The following is a 22,921-nucleotide window of genomic DNA, read 5'->3' on the forward strand; positions in this document are numbered from 1 at the left end:
CTTTTAAGAGTCAGATCTTATAATTAAATTTAGAATTCCAAGAACTACATTTTTGCAAAAAGAAGAAATTATCCTTTCCAGTTTCACAATTTTTTGTGCATAAAGTACTTTGTTTAACAGCTGAATATTAATATTGTAATTTTTACTGTTATTCCACTACTGTGGGGTTTCAAACCAAACAATTTCTATTACCTCTCCCTTTTGAGATGTAAGGTGTCAAAAATTGTACATTTTGAAATGCTGCACTTCTTATGTTTTATAAAAAATAAAGAAAGAAGACATCAGACTTCAAAATTCATAAATAGGTCTATATAACTATGTTAAGAAGGGTTATACATATTAGAATTAATGTTCCTTCCCTTCACATTGAAATACTTATCGAAAAATTGAAATTTTTGCATTCTAAACATGCCCTGATTCAGAGCAGATTTTAAGGCATAAATATTCACGGTAGGCAAATCCTGTATAACATAATATTTAGTAATTTTTACGTAAAATATAATGAATTTTGTTTTTTGTATCATAAGTCAATTAGTTTCTGAAATGTAGGAAAAACTGCAAATGCCAAAAAATGCAAAAATTGGCAAGCGGAGCATTGTAAACTTTAACCTAGCACATACAGTCAGTTTTTTAAAACTAAAAAAAATGGTTTTGAATTCTTGAATTATAAGAGAATGAATATACAATTCAAAAATGGTCATGCTACCATTTAATTTTAGATTGGGTGATTTGAAATGGAATGACCCTATTTGTGTTTTCTGAACTAAATATTTAATTCCTCATTAATATTTCTGGATCATTTCATCCTCTTGTGTGCTATTCTTGTTTACTTTCAAATTTAATTTTTTCCTCGATAATAGATGCACAGAATTCATTATTTAACTTGCTCTTTGTGTCAATTAAAATCGCCAGTAAGTCTGAACTTTTTTCTCTGGATGGCCTATTTTAAAATTGTTTTTTCAGTCCTTTTATTACTTCTATTATAGATTAATAAAAAAAGGGAACAGAAAACATCCTTCTCTCACAATTTATTGCATTGGAGCTTGCCTTTCATAATTTTCTACTCGTATTATATTCAACAGATTCCTGTACAAATTATGAATAATTTTTCTTTCTCTTTTTATTTCAATACATTTTATTTATAATGTTAATTATTCTTTTCTATTGAACATTATTTGATGCTTTTTAAGAACTACACCTGCCTCTTAAGTAGCTTTCTGCCTTCTAAAATTGTTCTCAGGACTAAAACTGCTTATATTTCCATGCTTTTGCAACTGAATAGATTTTCATTTAGAACATCTACCTCTCGTCCTAATCTTCACTATGTTATTATAGTTAGAGATTTGGAACCATGAAATGTTAAACTTACAGCGTGGTAATCGACACATTTATTTACTCTGTTTTACTATATTGTTTGGTTTTGCCTGAAAATCATACAAAGTAGTTCAGGCAATAAATTTCCTGCAACTCTATTATTACTTGTATTTAAATCCTTCTGAGTTCTATAAATTTTAGGTTGTAATGTAGTCTTCTGACATTACAGTCGACTTCACTTTCCAACTTTAGTACTTTATCAGAATGTTTTTTCTCTCCTCTTTCACTTATTAGTTCATCTTTATCGTCTACTTTCTTTTCCTAACAGTGATTTTCTGTTTGGATTTGTTATATTGTTGTTTTAGGTCTCATTTTCTTTCTTATATGTCAAAAAAGGTTTCTATCTTACATCTTGTGTTTTATATTTTCTGCATTAATCTGTTCATTCTATTATATTTTTTATTTTCCAGGGTTTTCAATTTTTTGTTAACCCCTTAGATATTAATTTCTTATTTTTTTAAATTATCTGGTCATTGTCCATTGAATCTAATTTTTTTTAATAATTTGTAATCCTGTAATTGTTCCTATTTTAATTTAAAATAATTTTTTTGTGTGTATATTCATTCCATCCTTGTTTTCAGTTTCTTTATTTCTCCTTAAACTTCCAGCTGCATTTTATTCATCATTTTTTTTTGTATGTTTTACAGACAATCATTCAGTTTTGAAATCTACCTAACCATTCTGCAGTCTAACTTTTTGACCTTATCCACAAAGTCTTTCTTCTATTACGATTTTTATAATGGTGTCCACAATTCAATATATGGTTATTACTGCATATAAAATTCTGATATGTAGTTTCAATTTTTCTGATTTCCATCACTTTTTATATACTCGGCTAAAATATCAACTTCTTCATAATATTTTCTATCTCCGATATGTTTTGCTGGAGAAGTCGACTTATAAATCTGCAGTATCGTTTTTGGTGGTTTTCAAAAATAAATTTTAAGTAGCGATGAATACTGCATTCATTAGCCAACCGTAAGTGCCAGCATTATACGATGATACTGATATGGTTTAAATGAGAGGCCGGCAACCATTTTGTCAGTAAGGGTGCAAAATAAGTTCAAAAGTTATTGGGGGCGCCACAATATTATTGCACAATAAGCAGATACATTTGCCTTTAAAGTCAATAAAACAAAATTGTTCTTACCAGTCACATTAAAACAATAAATTCTTTTTCTTTTACAATTATTCATGATTGGCTATTTATAAAATCCGTTACGTATTTGATAATGAAAAGGCGCGACTATCTTGCGCGATATGGTTACTAATAATACGTAAATAATAAAATATTAATAATAATAACACTCAGAATACGCTAACATACTACCAAATTTATGAGAAGCGAGAATATTCCTGCGTGCTAAGTAGCAAGTGTGCCAATATATGACCTTGATTGCTACTTGCTGACAGAGCTTGGGCAATTATGTTTCATATACGCGCGACGTCGATACGGTTATTGGGCATAGTAGTGTGTAATATAGTGAGGGCGTATAAAAATCTCATCGAGGGCGCCGCGTTGCCGAAACTATAAAACCGATATACTTTAAATTTACGGAAGCCGGTTTATTATTTGTGACTTCGGGTGTCAGAATTTTGCCTTATTTATACTGTTTGATTTTTAGAATGCCCTTGAGGCGGTCGTGAAAGGTTAGGTTTTTGTATCGTTATCGCTCGTTCTTTGAATCCATTTATAGTGCAGTAATTGTTTCACTGTGGTCCTCGTGTTTATACGTCCTCCTACCCGTTTATTTATTGTTATTCCTACTCCTGCATTTCTATTATCCGATTCCTTCATCCTTTCTACGGATCCAGCGGGTTTCTAGCTGAACCCGTAGAACTCCCTGGAAAGAAGGTATTAAGATCAAGGAAAAGGAGCTCATAGCGAGAAAGATATGATGTGTTCATAGGGGATCACAGAATGAGACTCTGAATCGACCCGAATAGTCGCTCCAAAGATCTTACCGTATAGTAACCACCATCTTGGCCGCAGTTCTTCGGCTTTTTAACTTTACAAATCGCCAGTAACATTTAAAGTTCACCGGATTATTCTATTCAATGTTTTTCACGTTCGTTAGAATTTCTGAAGATGTTATCGCAAAAACGTACCTACAGCTACGAGTGTGAACATTTTTGTCTTCCTTCGATATTTTTGGATGGTCTCCGATTACTGAAGAAGGCACCCCCCCGCACCTTCCAAACTCCGTCTATTAAGTGTCCGTGTCGGCCAGTGAGGGGTTTTGCCGGCGTAAGTGCGTTCTCACAGACTTAGTGAAAACGTTCATCCGAAGTCTCACAGTTTGTCGCAATTATTCAGTCGTTAGCGGGACACGTTCAACGTTATTCCAATGTATATCGCCAACGGCAAAGAAGGTATCTACGATTCTCTGACCCGATGTACAATGGTATTTCTTGTCGTAGGATCGTAGCATTAGTGTCGTAATCTGATCCGGAGTGAATCCCTACGGGAAAGTTTACGTATATTAACGTAATTTACATATGTAAACGTACTTAAAAAATATACTTATTTACGTAAATATATTAACGGTAGTCGCGATACGTATATATAACAAGGAACTGGCTGTTATTTTAATCGATTAAGATCGTTTCAGTTCGACGTATTAAAGCGAATAAATCAATTTCAACGTTCAGGCAAAACCGAGTACTGATGTACTGAATTCTGACCGTATGTTTAAAAAATTATTCTTATTTTCAAAATCGTTTTGGGATTTTTGAAACCGGAATCGAAAAACGACTCCGTAAGAACGTGATATCAGTTCGTTTGTGCCAGAAAATGTACGTATACGTACGATTATTATGCGGCTTAGTATTTTTTTTTTTGTATACGATTAAAGACTTCGTACATCTCAACCGGTAAGTTTAATTCTTCTGGAAAAGTTACTCTGACCGGATTGATTTTCGGAGATTCCTGATTCGTTATAAAACGGCAATTATTGTAAGACCTGCACGAAATTTCGCCGGATTATTACTTTTATGTGTTGAATTAATTAGTTTTTAAATTTATCCAATTTTTTTAGTTATCTACGACACACACGCACAGTTTAATCTCCTGAAATTTAATGAATGAAATAGAAAATGAATGGAGTGATTGGGATAAATTTCCACTTCGAAAAATATCGATACTTTTAGTCTTTTTATCGGGTAGAGACCAAATGTAATAGTCTTTAAAACAATTATATCTAACGTCGAATGGTTTTTAAAGCCTTTTTCATATAAAAGCCCTGTTTTATTGGATTTTGTCTTTCGTGAAGGATGCTAGTCAATTTTTTCAAATAGGTTTTCCACATTAAATATATATATTAATTTTTACTTTAAGAAGTAAAGAAAGTATTGTGAAGTGAAAAGTTTCGGTTTCAGATTTCAACGGAAATATCCATTTTGACTAGTTTCTGCGTGACGTCCGTATAACTCAAAAACGATTAGCCGTAGGATGCTGAAATTTTGGATTTAGGACTGTTGTAACATCTAGTTCTGCACCTCTCCTTTTGATTGCAATCGATTGGACCAACAGTGTCCAAAAAATTCAAAAGATTTGGATTTTGGACTTTTTCTTAACTGCAGTAATAAGCCCTCATTGAGAGATTTTCAACGATATATCATAAGTGGTACTTATTTCATTGGTTCCAGAGTTACAGTTCAATAGATGACTACGCAACAACCGATGACGACATACATACTACAGAAGTTCCGACTGATGAAGACATTGTTACTGAGGTAATTCATAGTCGTGGAGGTGATAGCGAAGCTGAAACTGAAAACGAAGATGAATCTACTACTCTTCCAGTCTTATCAATGATTGACGCCAAAGAATGTTTTAAAAAAATTAACGGAGTTTAGTGAGACTAATAATGTAAATGATGAATTTGTGGAGTACTTGAATAAACTACAAAACTGTTTTGATGATTACAGGTATAAGATTATAAACAAACAAAAATAAACGATTATTTTAAGGCTAATTAGTTTGTATGCTCAATTATGTTTTGACTTATTTTGTTAGAATGAAGAAAATATAGATTAGATTGATTTTAAAAATACAGGTATCTAAAAATTGTATTGCTTCTAAATTTAATTTTTTTATCTGTAATACAAACCACATCGATATTTTATTTCAAACAGCGTCTTCTTAGGTATACAGTATATTTTTTGTGTTATAATAGATAATGACGGCGTAAAAATTTACGGTTACGAGGTGGCAAATCGGAAGTACCGAGCATTCGGCTGTAACGAACATGTTTCATTGGCCCCTTGAATCTCGTTATAACCAAGTTTTACTGTATTTGGATCTTACAAGGGGAAGGCACATCGGTTCGAACTCGACTTCATTTCCGACTTTTTTTTTAATTTAAATTTATTGATTTATTAATAATTATTAACCTCTGATTAAAAAAAAACTTTTACAATAAATAATAATTCAATAATGGCAATAAAAAAAAATATATGTAAAACGTCAGAAGTTATTAGTGAAATAAAATTTTATGTACTTTTAAAAATGCGTTTATGTAATTTAATATTCGTACATGAAAGTCATGTGATGTCTACATCAGATTTGGTGAAACCAAATTATTATTTAATATTAACTGATAATTATAATTTAGAATCGTATTATTTTTATTTATGCATTTGTTTCAGTCTACTTGGTAATAAAATCGCTATGCGTCCTGAAAGGCAGCCATAACAGAAGCGGATGAAGAGCTTCTACATAACCCTTCCTCTAAAACTTACAATAAAAAAAAAAAAAAATTAACACAAATCAGCAATTGCGACTCCTCCGGAAAAGGGGACGCATTGCTCCCTCCATATAGTTAGTGCCCCGTTGTGGCGTATTCCTGCTAGCCTATGAAACGTTAGCACAGAAAGGACTTCAGTGGACGGTCTGAAGGGGAATTACGTCGAGAGGACAGGTTGCATAAGCCTAGCCTTCCGCGGTCGGCCCATAAAATGGGTTCGATAACGCTGGCTTAACAACGGATTGGAATGCAATTAAATCCGTCATTAAAATACTAAATAATAATCAAAACTTGAAAAATTAGACCCGCCATTTAAAATAAACCTTTTAAAACATGCCCGATTAGAATCATCCAGCAGCAAGGGACTCTGTCCAGGTTCTGCGATTGTAGGGAGAAATAAACTCCCGCCAACTTTGCATTCCATTCCATTCCAAAATCGCTATAAAATTTAGTAACCTTCTCCCGTTTCGTTTTGTTGATGGTTGCATCATTATAATTAAAAAAAACATGATATTAGGTACATGTAAGACTTATGCTTATTTAAAGAGTAACAAAGGGACTTTTACTCTAACGTAATATTTCAGGTAAGATTGTTGAATTAATAATTGTATAAATATTTGAAGTTAATAAAAATTCATATTCTAGCAATTGTTTAACTTTCCACTTTTATTAAAGAATTGGAGGATCGTATCTCACTTTCAAATTAAATAAGTTTAAATGAAGTGCAGCAAAAATGTGTATATCTAATGTAATAGGCGTACAAGGAAGTCATGTAGTGTCCGCATCAGATTCCTAGTGTTTGTATTAAAAGTTAAAACCATGAGGTTCATTACCGCGAGGTTCCGATCGCTGAAAGTTGACCGAAAACTTTCTTACGCTTTCGCGTAGAGGTTTAATTTAAACGTAATATTGACGACAGGATTATCGACACGCTATTCGATTTCATCGTCGATTATCGGATCTATACTTATCGCGTCGACTTCTTCATCGATTTCTGTTTCTTGTTTAATATAAACATTAACTCTTTTATCAGAAAAATGATCAAAATTATGTTTAACCATCTTTTTTTCTCGAATTAAAAAGTACCGTGTTAAATTTTGAATAGGGTAACTAGAGGATATTATAATGTTCTACGGACGTATTTAAATTTATTTGTGGTACTTTCTACTATAACATTGTAAAATTCGACATCGAAATTTATAACGATGTTGTACGAAAGAAAATAACCGAACAATTTCATCGGGCAGAGAGAATATTTTCATTCTATGTTTACCGTCATTGTCGTAACGTAGTAACCGCTGTTTTTGTTCGACAACTTAATATTACAATTACGAAAGCGACTGTAATCGTAGTAACTACTTATCGTAACAAAGAGCAAAGCATCAAACGGACATTTGATACAACGGAGCGAAATACGACTTACCCTCGGGACATTAGTTCGCTCGCCTGTACCCCGTGAAAGCAAAAGTGTTTTTGTGCAGTATGATGCAATATGAAGGGGAAGGGGTTACTGGTCCCCACCCTTAGCGTTAAACCACTGACTCTATCGATTGACGCAGAGGTATAGAAGCTACGGTGCTGCTCTGCAGTGTGCGGTCGGAACATTCGCAATATCATGATGATTTCTTCGGCTTTCAGATCCCATTTTAGCGTTTAGCGACAACTTAACAAGTTTGCATCGACCTGAGGAGTTGTGATTTCAGTTATAAATTACTTTAATTCAAATTCCTGATGATCGGTACGTTTTGGAACCTGTGTAGTGCGTGTCCTTCGATGCCAGTAGATAAGGTATTAAATTTTATTTTCTTCCCTCGTTACACCTACGTATTTACATACTTTACTACTTTTATGGGTTATGTAGACTCGCTGACATCATAACGTTTGTTTTTTTTGACGAATCGCAACAATCGCTTACATTAAATATTAGTACTTTTATGAATACTTTTAATCCGTATCGCAAAATCGTTTACCGAAAATCGAACCGGCTTATGGTTCACGGTTACGGGATTAATTTTCTTCGAACCGGACGGGCGATTGCACTTCTGTCATGTATATTATTTATCGTACAGTACGTCCAACTAGTTATTTTAAGGGTGTTAGAAGAAGAGTTTTAATCTTTAATTACCGGAGTAAAATTTAAAGCCTACTGAAACGGAAGGTTATATATAATTATGTTTAACTTTCTTCTGTGTAGGGCGGTTATCGAAAAAAAGATGACCGAAAGAATGAAGGCCGTCTATTTTTCCAAATAACGATCGACTATCGTCACCGTTTTCTTATCGATACGAGGATATAAAACTGTGTGACGTCACAAAGTCGGTGGCCGAATTAGATTACATCTTTTTACGAGATCTGATTATTCTAAGTCGGTCTTCTAAAACGATCGTTATTTTATGAAGAAGGGGTTTGTGTAAAAATGATCGAATACTAGTAAACAGATAACTTTTTTTTTGTATCGGGAGTGCAATACGAGGGGGAAAAGAAATCCCCGTAATAGTTTCACTCAGACGGTGTACCGCTATTTTAGTTCTCTTCCGTCCATATGTGAATCTAAAAAACCGACAGATAGATAATGTTCGGTTTCGACGGTTGTTGGGGTAATTAACTCGAACCCAGGTTTACACCGTAACAGATTAAACTCTTCTGAAGCTTGATTTTTATAGAATTTTAATCTTGAACTGAATGTTGTAACGAGGCGGCAGAACCGAAAATTTTTAACGGCGTTGCGATCGGTGTGTAGACAATTAGGTGCGATGATCGTAAACGAAACTTCCCGGAGATCGAAACTGACATTACGTACAGGCGACAGTTATCCGCTCTGTTACAATTTTAATCGGAGCGAGTTATGTTTTTCATTTATTTATTTATTAATTAGGTTGATTACATTTTGTCGAGAAAAGGACTTATAGAATATCTATAGTCAGTGTAATTTTACTATGAAAATTTATAACCTGTCGTCGTTAATAAGTAGAATAAATTTATTACCGGTGTCGGTCTCTATTTCTATAACCTTTTGTTCTAATCCGATGACCGTTTCTTCGAGCGCCTCAAGTTTTTTCGACTCATCCGATCACCGATTCTTCGAGCGCCTCAGGTTTTTTCGACCCGATTACAATCCGTAATCGGATTCCGATCTTACAAATTTTATTACGTATAAATTACATTATTATTTATTATATAATATTATTAATTTATTTAACAGATTATTGATTTTAAATATTATCCGATGGATACTATTAACAATGACCATCGGTAAAACGTAATTATGTCTAACTGATTTAAAACTTTTATCTGTTTTAAAGTAAGAATTGAAACTGTTTTTAATATATAATTAATATGCATAGTTGTTACATTACGGTGTTTACTATTCATTTGATTAAAATTGCTGAAGTAAGGTTAAATAACTTGTCCTCATATCCCTAGTTGTATCGAACATTTTGTTAGTCATTTTTGCGTACGTGTGTACACAGACCAAAAAGAGGTCTTGTGGAATTATCGCTTCGTAATTGTATTTTTTTTTTGTAAACACAGCGTTTCAGATTTATTAAAATAATGATGCTACAGCTTTTTTTAGCGACTTATGAGCGGTCATTTTCATCACTGTATTAACGTCGTTTATTTTACATTGGAATACGTAGACGTTAAATTTTTACTCGCGATCAAAAGGGTTCTCAGAAATTTACCAGACTGGTAACTTTCATTTTAGAGGTTATGTCGCTTTAGGCAGCGAGTTAGATCGACGACGGGAGGAGTATGGAGAGTCAGGCACATGATCTGCGATTTCTTTGTGCGTTAAATTAACTGTGCGATTAAATTTACGGTCGTAAATAAGTGGCTTCCAGAATATTTTGTTTCGTAATAAACCTACAAAGTTTAAATAGTTCCGCTGTATGTGGTGTTATTTGTTAACATTGTTAATTCGAATTTTATTAAACGAGTTACACATTTCATAACTATCTGTATGGCGAATTATAGTCTTGGATTTCATTTTAAATGTGCCCGATATACATATTTCATCGTTTTCAAAAAATAAATATTTAAATGTAACGATTGTTAATACATTTTATTCGTTCGATAATAGTATATCTGTAGTGTTATTTACACGATAACGCGTCTGAAAATATTTAAGGAAAAGTTCATTTTTGTGGACTCATTATAAATACTGGGAGTGCGAAACGGTCCGCCGTCCTTCCATGGAGGTAGGTTCGATTTTGCTATTTTTTTTTTTTTTAACGATCGTGTCGACTTACCATATAGATTATGCAAAAACCGATCTTAAAAATTAACGGTTTACATTTACAGAATCGTGATTACAGCCCCTAAATGTTAAAAATGTATACTTAAGTTATTTAAGGAATGCGATCTAAAAAAGTAGGATAATATAATTTTTACATAGAAGATGTACGTGTAAAAATCTTTTTATAAATAAAAAAACACGCACGAAATAATATAATAAATGCTCTTGATCTAATAGTGATTTAATTGTGTCGGTATGTATTCTGTTGTATATATCTAATATTTTGTGTTTGTAGTATTATAGTGCCCGGTAGATAAATACTTATTTATCGGTCCTACTGTATAAAGTAAATAAATAAATTTAACACACACACACACACATATATATATATATATATATATATATATATATATATATATATATACACATTTGCGCATAATATTCAGACTTAAATCAAGACAAACTAGTTAGAGTAAAGGGAGAGTTGCTGCATACAGTCGACTAAGAATCGAATCCGCCGAACGCTATTCCACAATCTTAATTATTACAAGAACATTATTCCGGTAGACTGACACGACTGATGCTTTATCGATAAATTTGAATAAACGGTTACCAAACACTTTCCGTTCTTACTGAATGTTACGTAAAATAATTAACTTATTATATTTATAAGTATTAAAATAATTCGCCTAAAAAAATCATGCGATAAGGAAATCTGCCTTAATAGCGATCTTAGATTTCGATTACTATCCGAGATTCTTTCAGAATCGATGAAACGATACCGTATTAGAATTTGAATTTAAATAATGTGTCTGTTTATAATATTTTTACATAATACTTTTATTTGTTATTATTCTCTTAACAAGATTATTATGGTGCCGTTTAGTCAGCTACAACTTATTTTCTGCGGCTGAGCGCTAAGCCTATATTTTCAGTCGTTAATCAAACATAACAAGGATCGTTCTGACACAGAATCCGGGTTATGTAAACGGAGTTTGTGATTTTAACTTTGTACTGTCGGTTACTTCCTGCTAGTGGCCGAACGTTCGCAAATACTCACGTTTGCAAAACTGGTGAATATTTACTTCGTAATATTTTTGGACAAAAACATTGAATCCAAAGGAGGATGCGACTTGTTCAATAAGTATTCTGAACGCAACGCTTTGTAAACAGAGTTATCTAGAACAGATAATAATTATAAAATAAATTTTATAGTCGCATATTCGCGAATATTTTTATCTGGTAGGGACAGAATGAAAGAGAATAGAATAGCTTCTTCGTATTTTTAATGTCGCGTAACAGAAGCAGGTTTCTCAGATCTTATTATATCGTGATTATGTTGTAAAAATAATATTAATATTTTCATTTTCATTACTCATCAAGCCCAAATATTTGTACGAGTAAGCTCTACTTATTAGAAATAAACTACGGCATGAACGATTATATCTGGTCGAATAAGCGGTAGAATTTAACGATCCGCGAGTTGTCATCGTGCGGTTATTTGTCTTCAGTTAGATTCCCTACGACCTGAGATTGTTCAAGACTACCCTTCATTTACACTCGTACATCATTCTCTGAAGTAATACCTGACTGTGATTTCCGGAGGCAAAACAGAAAAAAGTTACATTCCTTACACCGTGTCCAACTCTGTTCTCCTGTATTCCCACATAAACTTGTTAAGTTTGATGGCTCCCGTTTCTTTTAAAAACTTCTATAAATTTTACTCTTTTCTGGCACATTTACTTACTTGTAGCGTATTCTGCTGATACTTCGACGACTATTTTGAATCACTCCTTTGCATCTCGTTATATGTTCCGGCTGATCGGCTTTCCTACTTAGAATTGTTCCCGATTAAGGTTTCTGTTCTTGTTCACTCTTCTCATTACTTCTCCATTTTTCATTGTATCAGGGCATTTTAATCTTCTCCGATCTCCTCCACGAATGCACTTCAAATGTCTCTTTTCTCCTTTTTTTTGTCCACATTTCACATCCTTACACTCCAAACAGAATCACAAGACGCTTCTTTATCTCTTAATTCCATCTTACTACTTAATAACATTTTCTTTTTGTTAAATACTTCTTAGCCGTTGTGTCGCTCTTAGTTTTATTTCATTTTCACTTTTGAATTTTCTGCCGACATAATCGCCGAGTATCTTGTTTTACCCGTTCGATTCTTTTCTATTTTGTGTAGAAATTTATTAGCGTATTGTCTCTTATCCTCATTAATTTAATTTTCCTAACGTCCATTATCATTTCGCATTCTATCATAGTATTATAATTTTGAAGTCATCCGCTGAATATCCTTTGCGTCATCTCCATATTTTTCAATATCATCCGTGAACCTTTTACAATTTATTCTCCTAGATTATAATTTTACAATCTATTCTCGAACGATTTTATGAATCCATAAAGTGTTTACGCCACATAATCGGAATTCACTCGATAATGTCGGTAGGTTACGAAATTATTGTCCGTTATTCGGGCTACATATCCAAACGATTACTCATAATTTCAGTTCTATCATTGATGAAACTATAAATTGCCGAATTCAAAGTATTTGTTGGTTTATTCTCAGTGCGACTATTTCATATTCACAATTATATACACATTCACATTTACTCCGCTGGAGACTTAAGGTTTTGGTAAACCCAATCATACTTTTTTCTGTTACATAAAATTATAAATGAGATGTAACAGTTAGTCACAGTAACTTAATAAATTTGTCCGTCTTGGCATTTATTTTATTATATGGAATTCAATTTTTTATTAAATATTTAATGGTGTAGGAATAAGCGATTAACTGTAGAAATATTTTACAAATATGATCGGTAAGTCGACATAGACCCATCGATTATGATCGGTGACTGTAGGTTTACGGTCTCATGGAAAAAAGCTTAAACTTATCGACGTTATTTTAAGAAATGCCTATTTCAGTCGAACGAAATTTGTATTTTTATAAATTACGACGGTATTGCCGGATTTCTTAACCTTAACAATGCGCACATGTTTGTTTTTTCACTTTTTTTTAGAATTCCTCTTATTCAGAATAATCTTCGTGACGATAGGACGGAATGAGGATTGAATCTTGCCGTGACGGAATAATCTAATATTTTTGTGTGCATTTGTCCGTATAGTACGGTATGTAGTATTTTGTCAGATTTCTTCAAAATTGTTATGAGCTCTGATGAAGTTAATATCACGATAATCATCCTTTGTCACGATCTCATGATCACCCGTTCCTGACGCGACGTATATAATGTTACTGTTCATAGATCCGAATGAGAAATTTATTTTTTGCGGCGAAATGAAATCTTTTGTGTAAGGTTAACTTAAAAGACGGGTAGAAAATGTCCGCGGCTGTTAAACATCTTATGAGGTTTTAATTTATCGAAGTAGGTAGGATGTTCAGTTCTATTTCTTACTTGTACGTTATTGAGATATAAGTATTTGTTCAGCGATTTTTCCGTAATTTTAATAATATACTCTCTGCGATTGTGTTTTACAAACAAAACGATACTAGGCGAGTTTAGAAAACGCTTAGAGATTAATGTTTATAAATTACGACGGTATTACCGGATTTATTAACCTAACAATGAATAATACTATTAGCTGCATAGAATAAATATAGATCATAAAATAACGATTTCACTCCCTTCATTTCATACATTACACCGGATTTACGCTTTGTTTTGATGAAAATTAATTGATTCGACAGATGTTTCACACTCACAATATTCTAGAATAGTTTTCTCTAGTATTTTTCAGTATATGTATGTTTGTTTTATGTTACGTAAAATAATTATGGAGCTCGTAGAATTAAAACGTTAAACAGTTTCGTTACATGATGAAAGGACTATGTAATGAAATCGCACTTTTGACAGTTATACGGCGGGTTTGTTGTTATTCCATTCGAACATAGAATATTAAGTGGATGTAAGTGATTCTTCAGTACTTTCTCGCCCTAGTCCTGGACCGACTTGGAGATCTGAATATCAGGAATATGCAGCTCTGCTATTCCGTGCATACGAAATCTTACCGGTGGATCTGTTAATTTGAACACCTCTTAGGCTCCAGGAGTATATATAACGTCAAAGCGTGTCCGATGTATAGGACGAATGAGATTTGGACTGAAAACGGTTTGAGGCTTGTGAGAAGACCTAAGAGAAATCCCTTATCGTTTACGGCAGACAGGAAGGCTGTTTCTTGAACAGTGGCGGAATTTTCTCTCGGGTCGTGTCGTGTCGCAAATGGTAGAAGACAAATGTCGGGTGCATTTATTAAAGATGGCTTTTGCCTTTCGTCACCATCTGGCTGGATCTGGGGATCCTGGTCCCGATGCGAGTGATCCGAGGCCGGGTCGATTCCTTAGGTCGGTCGCTCTCAGAAGAGCTGCTTCGCCTAGTACGTTGAGTCGGCCGGAGACTGGTGACGGGTTAAGAAAGTTCGAACGTTTCCGAAACCCGAGTTGACCGGGTTGTTTAGTGACAAAATTCGTTGTTTTTGGTTAAGTTCCACCGGAGGTAGAACGCTTAGTTCGTATGTCCTTCGGGTGAGGGTGCTAAACGGATGCTGAAATTTGATCGGCTGTTGGAATGCCAACGACAGTTTTTCTTTTTCTACGGCTCTTGGAAACACATGGCTTCAAAAGTATCGCCTAAGACTACGAAGGTGAGAACTGCTACATACATCGAGTTCGATACTTCCGAGGATTGCAGGTTATTGCACCCGATGGTAGGCGGTATAAAAGTCACAGCGATTAACTCGACGGCGGCACGTGAACCGCTACATCCCACCAGGATGTAGAACGGTTCAATTGTTTTTTTTTTTCATGTCGTACATGAGAACCCCCAAAGGTCGCGCTGATTCCTTTGACCGTTCACAAAGTTTTACTAATCTAAACTTTTTACAACGCAGTGAGCGGGAATTTCGCTCGCTTTCGCCATTCTGTAAACGGCTTCCTCGACCGGATGACTGTTACGAAGATGATTTATAATGTGGTTTATGCTAAAATGAACGTGATCTATGAAATTTAGTTGCGATTTCATCGTTAGTGCTCTCTGAAAAGAAAACAACCCGACCGATGATTGTGTATACTTGACTAGCGTTTGTACGAAACTGAGCATAAACCCCGTCTCACTATTACGTGCTACCGACTTTCTTTAACGATATGCTTTTCTGTTGTTTTTAACTCAGTAAATTTAAAATATGTTAAATTTATTTTAAAGATCTGGTATTTTCTTTTTTTAACCGTCACTTTATTATATTATCTCTGTATTTATTTGTCACCGCTATTTTTTTTTTTTTTTTTTACCGTGTTTGTATTATTGAGTATTTTACGTAAAGTTTGAGTTTTACCGTACACCAGGTTTTTGCCGAGTTTTGGTGAAATGAAATATGGTATCAAGTTCTCTGATACGAAAGATAATTGCAGGATTCCTAAAGAACTCGGTAAATGTTTTTATCTCAACCGGGATCGAATCTACATTTCGTTTTAAAACGATCTCTCGGGATTCAGCCTCTTTCAGCTGAAAATTTTTTTGACATTTCGTTTACGATGCATTATATGAAAAAAACCGTTCAACAATTACTGTAAATGTAAAATTTGTACCGATAAAATTTGAAAAACGTTTGTAAAAGTATGAAGTAGACGGTCTGTCCCCTTTCTCATGAATCGCTTTCCTTTTTGTGGATTTCAGTGCCTCTAATCGGAATTTAAAAAAATACATATTGTTAATGTGATCGTGCTCCTTTTCAAAAATTTATTTACTTATATCTTTTTAGGTCGACATTCATATATTATACGTAAATTAAATCGAAGTGTAATTAAAATTACAAACTTTTTTCGTTTGAACATTACCGAGTTCGCACGATTCCGAATGCTGCAAAGCGGGTACCATACGGAGAAGTCGGATTCATTAATATGAAAGATATTACGATAGCAAATGTTTGCTTTTGAAGAGTTTTGTCTGTTGAACCAGTCAACGTTACATATAATTTTATACCCTAAAAAACTTATTATCATCGTTATCGTTTCGACTGCCATTTGTTTGAGGAAAACAAGCAGGGATCATGGAAAATTACGCATGAAATTCCTTGTTGTTTATGCGAGTTGAAAAAAAAGTTTCTTTTTAATGGCTTGTTATTGAAACCGTTCATCCGAAAAATTAAAAAATCGTATTTTAACGATAATGAAACTATGTACTTTAATAAAACTTAATACCGGTGTTTTTATACGAGGTCTGTAAATAAAGTAATGAGACCGGTTCAGAAAAACTTCGGAGTGGTTCCTTTGGGAAGCCACGCAACGCTTCAAACGGGTTTCCCACTCTTCATAGCAGTGTTGGAACTTAGAAACCGGAGTATTCTTCAGATGGTCGATTACATTTTTTGATGTGTGCCACTCCTTGCTCTGGCGTTTTGTTTCTGGGTCGTACTCAAATATCCAAGATTCATCACCACTAATAAAATTTTTTACAGAATCAGGATCAGTTTCAATTCGCCCTAGAAGATCGTGGTACACTTGCACCCTGTTGTTTTTTTGTTCAACAATGAGGTTTTTTGGGACCAATTCTGCACAAACGTTTTTCATATCCACTTCCTTTGTCAAAATTTGATGGACTGTGGTACGGTTCAAATTCAATTGTTCTGCAATCATTTTGACAGTTAATTCTCGATCGTACCGTATCAAGTCTCTGGTTCGCTCATCATTATCGTCACTTTTTGACGTTAACGCTCTTCTAGAGCGCGGATCGTCCACAACTGATTCCTGGCCATCTGTGAATGCTTTAAACCACCTAAAAACTTGAGCTTGTGACAGAGCGTCATCTCCATACGCCCTTTTAAATTTTTAAAAAGTTTCAATAGCATTCTCGCCGAGTTTAACACAAAGCTTGATTACACAGCACTGTTCATAATTAGTATCACTCGTTTTTGTAACGCATAACGAAAACTCGTTTTACGAAGAGTTTGTTTACGTCTCACGTGGCAACAATAGACAAAAATATTAATACCTAATATAAATCAGCTGTTCATATAACCATATGTTTATTAGTAACTTAACAGTGTTGCCAGTTTAGCCGCCAAAAAAACTAGTCTCATTACTTTATTTACACACCTCGTATACTCTTTTAACGATGTTAGGAGACATTGATTTCGTACTTCAACAGGCAAAAGGAGAGAAAAACGGGGTACGTCTACGCCTAAATTTCCTTTTCTTACTATTGACTTTCTGTAAACGATTTGCGACTCGAAACGATAACGATGAAAAGAACAAACTTCAATTACAGTTTTTTTTTTATCCAGCGTCTGAAAAATATAACTCTTCAAAGACGACTGTTTTTTTCGTGAGCCGTATTATATAATGCATTGTCGTTTAGATTCATATCCGACATATTAACTGGTGTACAAAATTTTTCGATCTCGTTTTATTGTCGGCCGCATTTCGTGGAGAACTAATGATGGCTGATCAAAACATTTCTGTGGTATATCGATGATCGAATCGGTTTTCTGATGTCACGATACTACGTAAAAGTTTTAATTCATAAGATTGTGTTATTTTAGTGATTATTTAAGCTCGTGATTACGAGTTGCAGTTGTTTTTAATTTAATAATTCATTCGTAATATTTTATTTTGTTGTAGTTACATTCTGAATACAGAAGCACTTACCGCTGGCATGAATACACCGGGCCGAGGCAAGAAGTTATACGGCGCCCTCCACAGCCCGTTCCGAATAGTAAGTTTTATAAACAGTAAAATAAGTAAAAGTAAATTCATCTATTTATTACAGAAATTCTTATTTTTCTGGTTATGATAATCTTAGATTAGATATATTTTCATAAATTATTGAGAGACAGGTCAGTTTCAATAGAAATAGAATAGATATCGTTTTTTATCGATATAGTTAATTACTTTCTCATTTATTTATCGTCAGGTTTATATTTCAGTAATTTTACGGATAGATATGGACAAATAAACCTGTTTTTTATAATGTTGTTTTGACCACAATTTGTTTTTTATATCACTAATCGACTGAGATGCAGAAATCAATATTTTTATGAAATATTGTTTTCGATTAGTGTCCTTTAAAATAATATTTGTGGTAAATATCTGTAAAACGATATGAAAAATTGATCCTTATTCTGTATGTGTGATTCTTTAATAACATAATCGATATCATTGCTAAAAGAATAACCCGTATATTAATACTTTTCTAATAAAAAAAGAATTACACACTCGGAAAGTATGCGTAGTGAAATTGTACCGAATAAAAATTAACAACATGCCATTAAAATGTTTGATTATTTTCTGTATGTGATAGATCGATAATATGCAGAGAAATTACTGAAATACGCTTTTAAACAAGCCGTTCTAAGAAGCGAAGCGATAACCAACAATATTTCTATTAAGTTTCAGTCGTACTTCTGGTGGCCGAGTATTAAAAATATTTTTCTTTAAGCTGTTCGATAACGAAATCGGTCCCCCGCGTCGGAAAGACGCTTGAAAATCGATAATTCATTAATAAACGACGAACGCTGTAAATTCTGTGACAGTGATATCTAGATTCTGTCATTAATTCCATTAATATTTTGTTTATCTTAATCTTCCTATCAGAGAGACTGTCGAATCCGTCGAAACAGAAACTTAACAAAGCTAGGAAAGGAAATCAAAGATGAATATCCGTATACAGCACGGATGTTCAAACTTAAGCTTATCTTTTGTCGGTATTTTGCGTCGTATTAATTTTTGCGGTTAAATCCGAACGGCAGAAAATCGGTGAGAGAAACGATTTGAAATGCAATATTGTTACGGGAGATTTCTGATCGTCCCCCAATGTGGAGCATTGCACAACATTTTGTGTTACGATGAATTTAATTTCGTACAAACGAAGAAGAAATCATGAAGTAGCTCGATTACGAACAGACTTAAAGAAATGGTTTAATAATAAAATTTAGACAGAAAGGGAAAAATATTTGAAAGAACTAATACATTTTAGTTCGATTCTGCGTCGCAGAGATAAAACTAAAGTGACATAAGCAAAATTATGTTAAAAGAAGTCGACCGTTTAAATGCTACATAAAAAACGGCAGTCTTATGTAATTTCTGTCAGTTATCGAAAAAATAATAAAGATATCGGAAAAATCAGGACAAAGCTATAAACGGCGTTTTTATGAGCGAAGAAAAAGAAAAAAATTATTTATTTTCGTCGATGCCTGCGATAAAAGATCGATACACGATATTGGGATATCTTTATTAATTTATTTGATCTTAATTCCGATATCTTTCGGAACCGCGCTGAGTTCGTGTTCAATTTTTAAGTAGTTACATACATTAGAAAACATGTTTCGATGAAAATTCTATAATTTCGTGATAAATGACAAATATATTTGTTACTGACTTTTTGTATTGTTTTGTGCGGTGAGCTGTAAAACAATTTTCTCGACTCGCTGTCGACAAATTTGCTGCTCAACGGTGTTTTTATATATCATTTATTTAAAAAAAAATAATTTAAACTTTAAAAAAATATTAACGATATAGTTTTCGGGAAAAACGTATTAAAGTGATTATATCATATTCCATCTATACTTTCGATTTTTTTAAATATTCGATGGAGTACTTCAGGATTAATAAATCCGAGTTAAAAATTCGTACGTGGATTTTACACTTCTAATCGACCTATTTATAATAAAATTAATTGCCGGACTGAAACCTTTCCTTCAGGAGCCGGTTTGGAGCTTTACACGCGATGCTATTTGATTTCACAATCGACCGCATAAATGGCCGATTTGCATCTTATTAGACCATCTGTATCCAGTGTAGTGTAGAAGTGGGAAAGTAAGGCTCCCCGATTATATTTTATAAAAAAAGAACGAAATGTATTTTTTATTACGCTACAATGATGATAATTTAAAGGTCAAATATTATTTGTGTTTATTTCTCCGAATTAATCCTAGTGTAGTGGCATCTTCTTGTGAATATAGTCGTTACTCGATACTAACAACTCCACCCTAAAATAAGATGAGAACTTTTAAGGAATCGGATATCGATCGGCTTAAATATTTATTCCGACAAAATCGTTTTTCATCCAGAAATAAAAGAGACGACTCAGAATGCGTACAAGTTTCCTACAGTAACAACTTTGTCTGTCCTCAGAATCGCGTGTCATATAGAAATATCCAGCCGCACTGTAATTTGTTCAGGCACACCGCTACCGGTTAAGTGTGAAAAATTATATCCAGTTTTAAATTAAATGATATCCGCTTTGAATTCATATATACGTCAGTAATTATCCTTCATTGAAGATAGTAGGAAAGCCTGAAACGTTTAAAGTGTTATTACGTTAACATCGCTTTCAATAGTCAATAAATCTACTTAAAGTAATTATAAATTTGTAGCATTCTCGTTCGATCTGTGAAATAAAAAATCAAAAACGTTGGGATGACAAGGACGACAGGAATCTGAATAAAATGTTCAAAATAAAAGAAAGAGATTAAAAACTCAAATAATTAAGATTTCATGAAACTTTATGACATCCATTCTGTCGGTTAAAAACCTACCAGGAATCGACATATTTCATTCTTCATATTTCTCCGTGACACAATAAAGCGTATTCCTGTATAAGAAACTTTTAATCTCGGTTATTTTTCCTGTGAAGCCTGAAGCTGTAGAAAAAGAGTTCTCCTTTAAAACGAATCAAACGATTTCTAAACAGCAGAATAGAAGTTCGGGAACAGTTCTAAACGGTTCAATACTTACAGAGTTTAAAATTACACTGTGTAATTTTACGGAACTGTTAGAAACACAGTTCCATAAGGAACTTTATTCAATTATTTTTGTAGATTATAAAATTATATTTCAATTACGAGCATTTTATTTTCATAAGTATTTAATTCGAACACGGATGCGAACGTTACATTTGATCGACAGATAAACCTAAAACTGGCACCCTAAGAATAAATCGTTAGGAAAGCTGTTTCTCTCGCTGAAAATTTATTCCTAATCGACAAATCGAACGTGGAAAACTATAAAGCGGCAGGCGGGCCCGAAACTTTCTTCGATGATTTTTATAAAGAGCTGCGACAAAAATAAAATATTTCGATAAAACAAATTATCGATTTTGATGTCAGAGATATAATTTTTAAATACGATTTATTACATACCAAATGCGGTCTGTGGCAGTTTTATAGTCCGACAATTAAATACGATGAAACGGGTGGCATTCTTTAAACGGTCATACGTCTCTAAAAAATACGATTAAAAAAAATTATGCGAATCGGCAAAACATTCGTACAATTCGTTAACCTATCCCGTTTTTACCACCTTCTGAATTACCGATTCGATTAAATTATTTTTTATGTACTCGAAGCGGTTTAAAAGAAACGCGCTAAGTTTGTCACTGTCGGGATCGTAGAACGATACTACTTTTACTGCAGTATTTAAAATCGTTTTGAAGCAATGGAAATGAATCTGTTAGGAAAATAAGAGTAAAAAAGTAGGTCCGCTGAACGCGGTAAAACTTCTCGTTTAATCCCGATCACAACGTAAATATTTTCTTCTCGGTTGGCCGATTTCGACGAGGTGACTTAAAAAATTCGTCTTTTATAGCACGCGAATAAGCGTACTCGTGTGAAATAAATGACGCGATCGTTATTCCTTTAATAGTTCTGTTACATTAACTTACCGTTACGGTATTTTTAACTATTTAAATAAATATGCGACTTACAAAAATAAAATATCAGAATAAATAAAAAAGGAATTTATAAAATATAACCTTTGATATCAAAAAGAAAGTAATACGAGTAGATAAAGAAATAGTACGCTATGATGGCACTACAATAATATCTTGTGAAAAATCAAGGGCGGTCTAATTATATACCTCGTTCTTTTTTATATGTCCTTAAGTTTACTTTCCAAAAGTTGAAGAAAAATGAAAAAAAAGTACCCCGATTTTACTACTTTTTAACCGATCGCGATTCCGTAGGGCACACGTGTTCGCACATAAGTATGTGTAAATATAAAAACGATGCGTTCAAGCCCGACACGATAATACCGGTTTAATATTGTCCATATTCGGCCTTTCTTCCCGTTAAACCGTGAATATCTTCTGCGATCTTCTTGTGTTTCTATGAAAATATAAAATCTTTTCAATCAGAAATCTAAGTTTCCAAGATTCCGATCCTAATAGTACCGTTCTTAAAATCAAAATCGAAAAATTCTTTAAGACGATATATTACTTTACCGATTAATCGGTTAAAATAAAAGCTATTCCTCAAAATGATTTGTTACCGATTTTAACGATCTGTTTAACATTACATCAATCATATGTGGACTGTAATTCTGTTATTGTAATTTTTTTAGACGATTTTGAATTTTTTTCTATTCGATCTTGTAACGAACTATAATAATGAACTAATGTCATCTTTTAGAATATACTTCTTATCAAAATTATTGTACGTTTTAACAGAAATAAGAACGAAGAACAGAATAAGATCTACCTAGAATCTTTACCTTTATTAAGGTTCAAACTCATCGGCCAAGATGTAACGGCTACGATTGAAATAAAAA

The 22,921-nt window shown here is 33.4% G+C and overlaps 1 protein-coding gene across 3 annotated transcripts in view; it reads left to right on the top strand.

Annotated features, from left to right (window-relative positions):
* Positions 1-7,711: 7,711 nt before the first annotated feature.
* Positions 7,712-22,921, top strand: part of LOC142323486 (uncharacterized) — a 207,888-nt gene continuing 192,678 nt past the window's right edge. For all 3 annotated transcript variants that reach the window (XM_075363199.1, XM_075363201.1, XM_075363200.1), the window contains exons 1-2: positions 7,712-7,910; positions 17,999-18,092. In XM_075363199.1, the coding sequence (XP_075219314.1) occupies positions 7,854-7,910; positions 17,999-18,092 (151 nt within the window). In that variant the 5' untranslated portion in view covers positions 7,712-7,853. The remainder of the gene's footprint in view (positions 7,911-17,998; positions 18,093-22,921) is intronic.

This window comes from Lycorma delicatula, chromosome 4, assembly GCF_047948215.1.
Source record: "Lycorma delicatula isolate Av1 chromosome 4, ASM4794821v1, whole genome shotgun sequence".
Taxonomy (NCBI): Eukaryota; Metazoa; Arthropoda; class Insecta; order Hemiptera; family Fulgoridae; genus Lycorma; species Lycorma delicatula.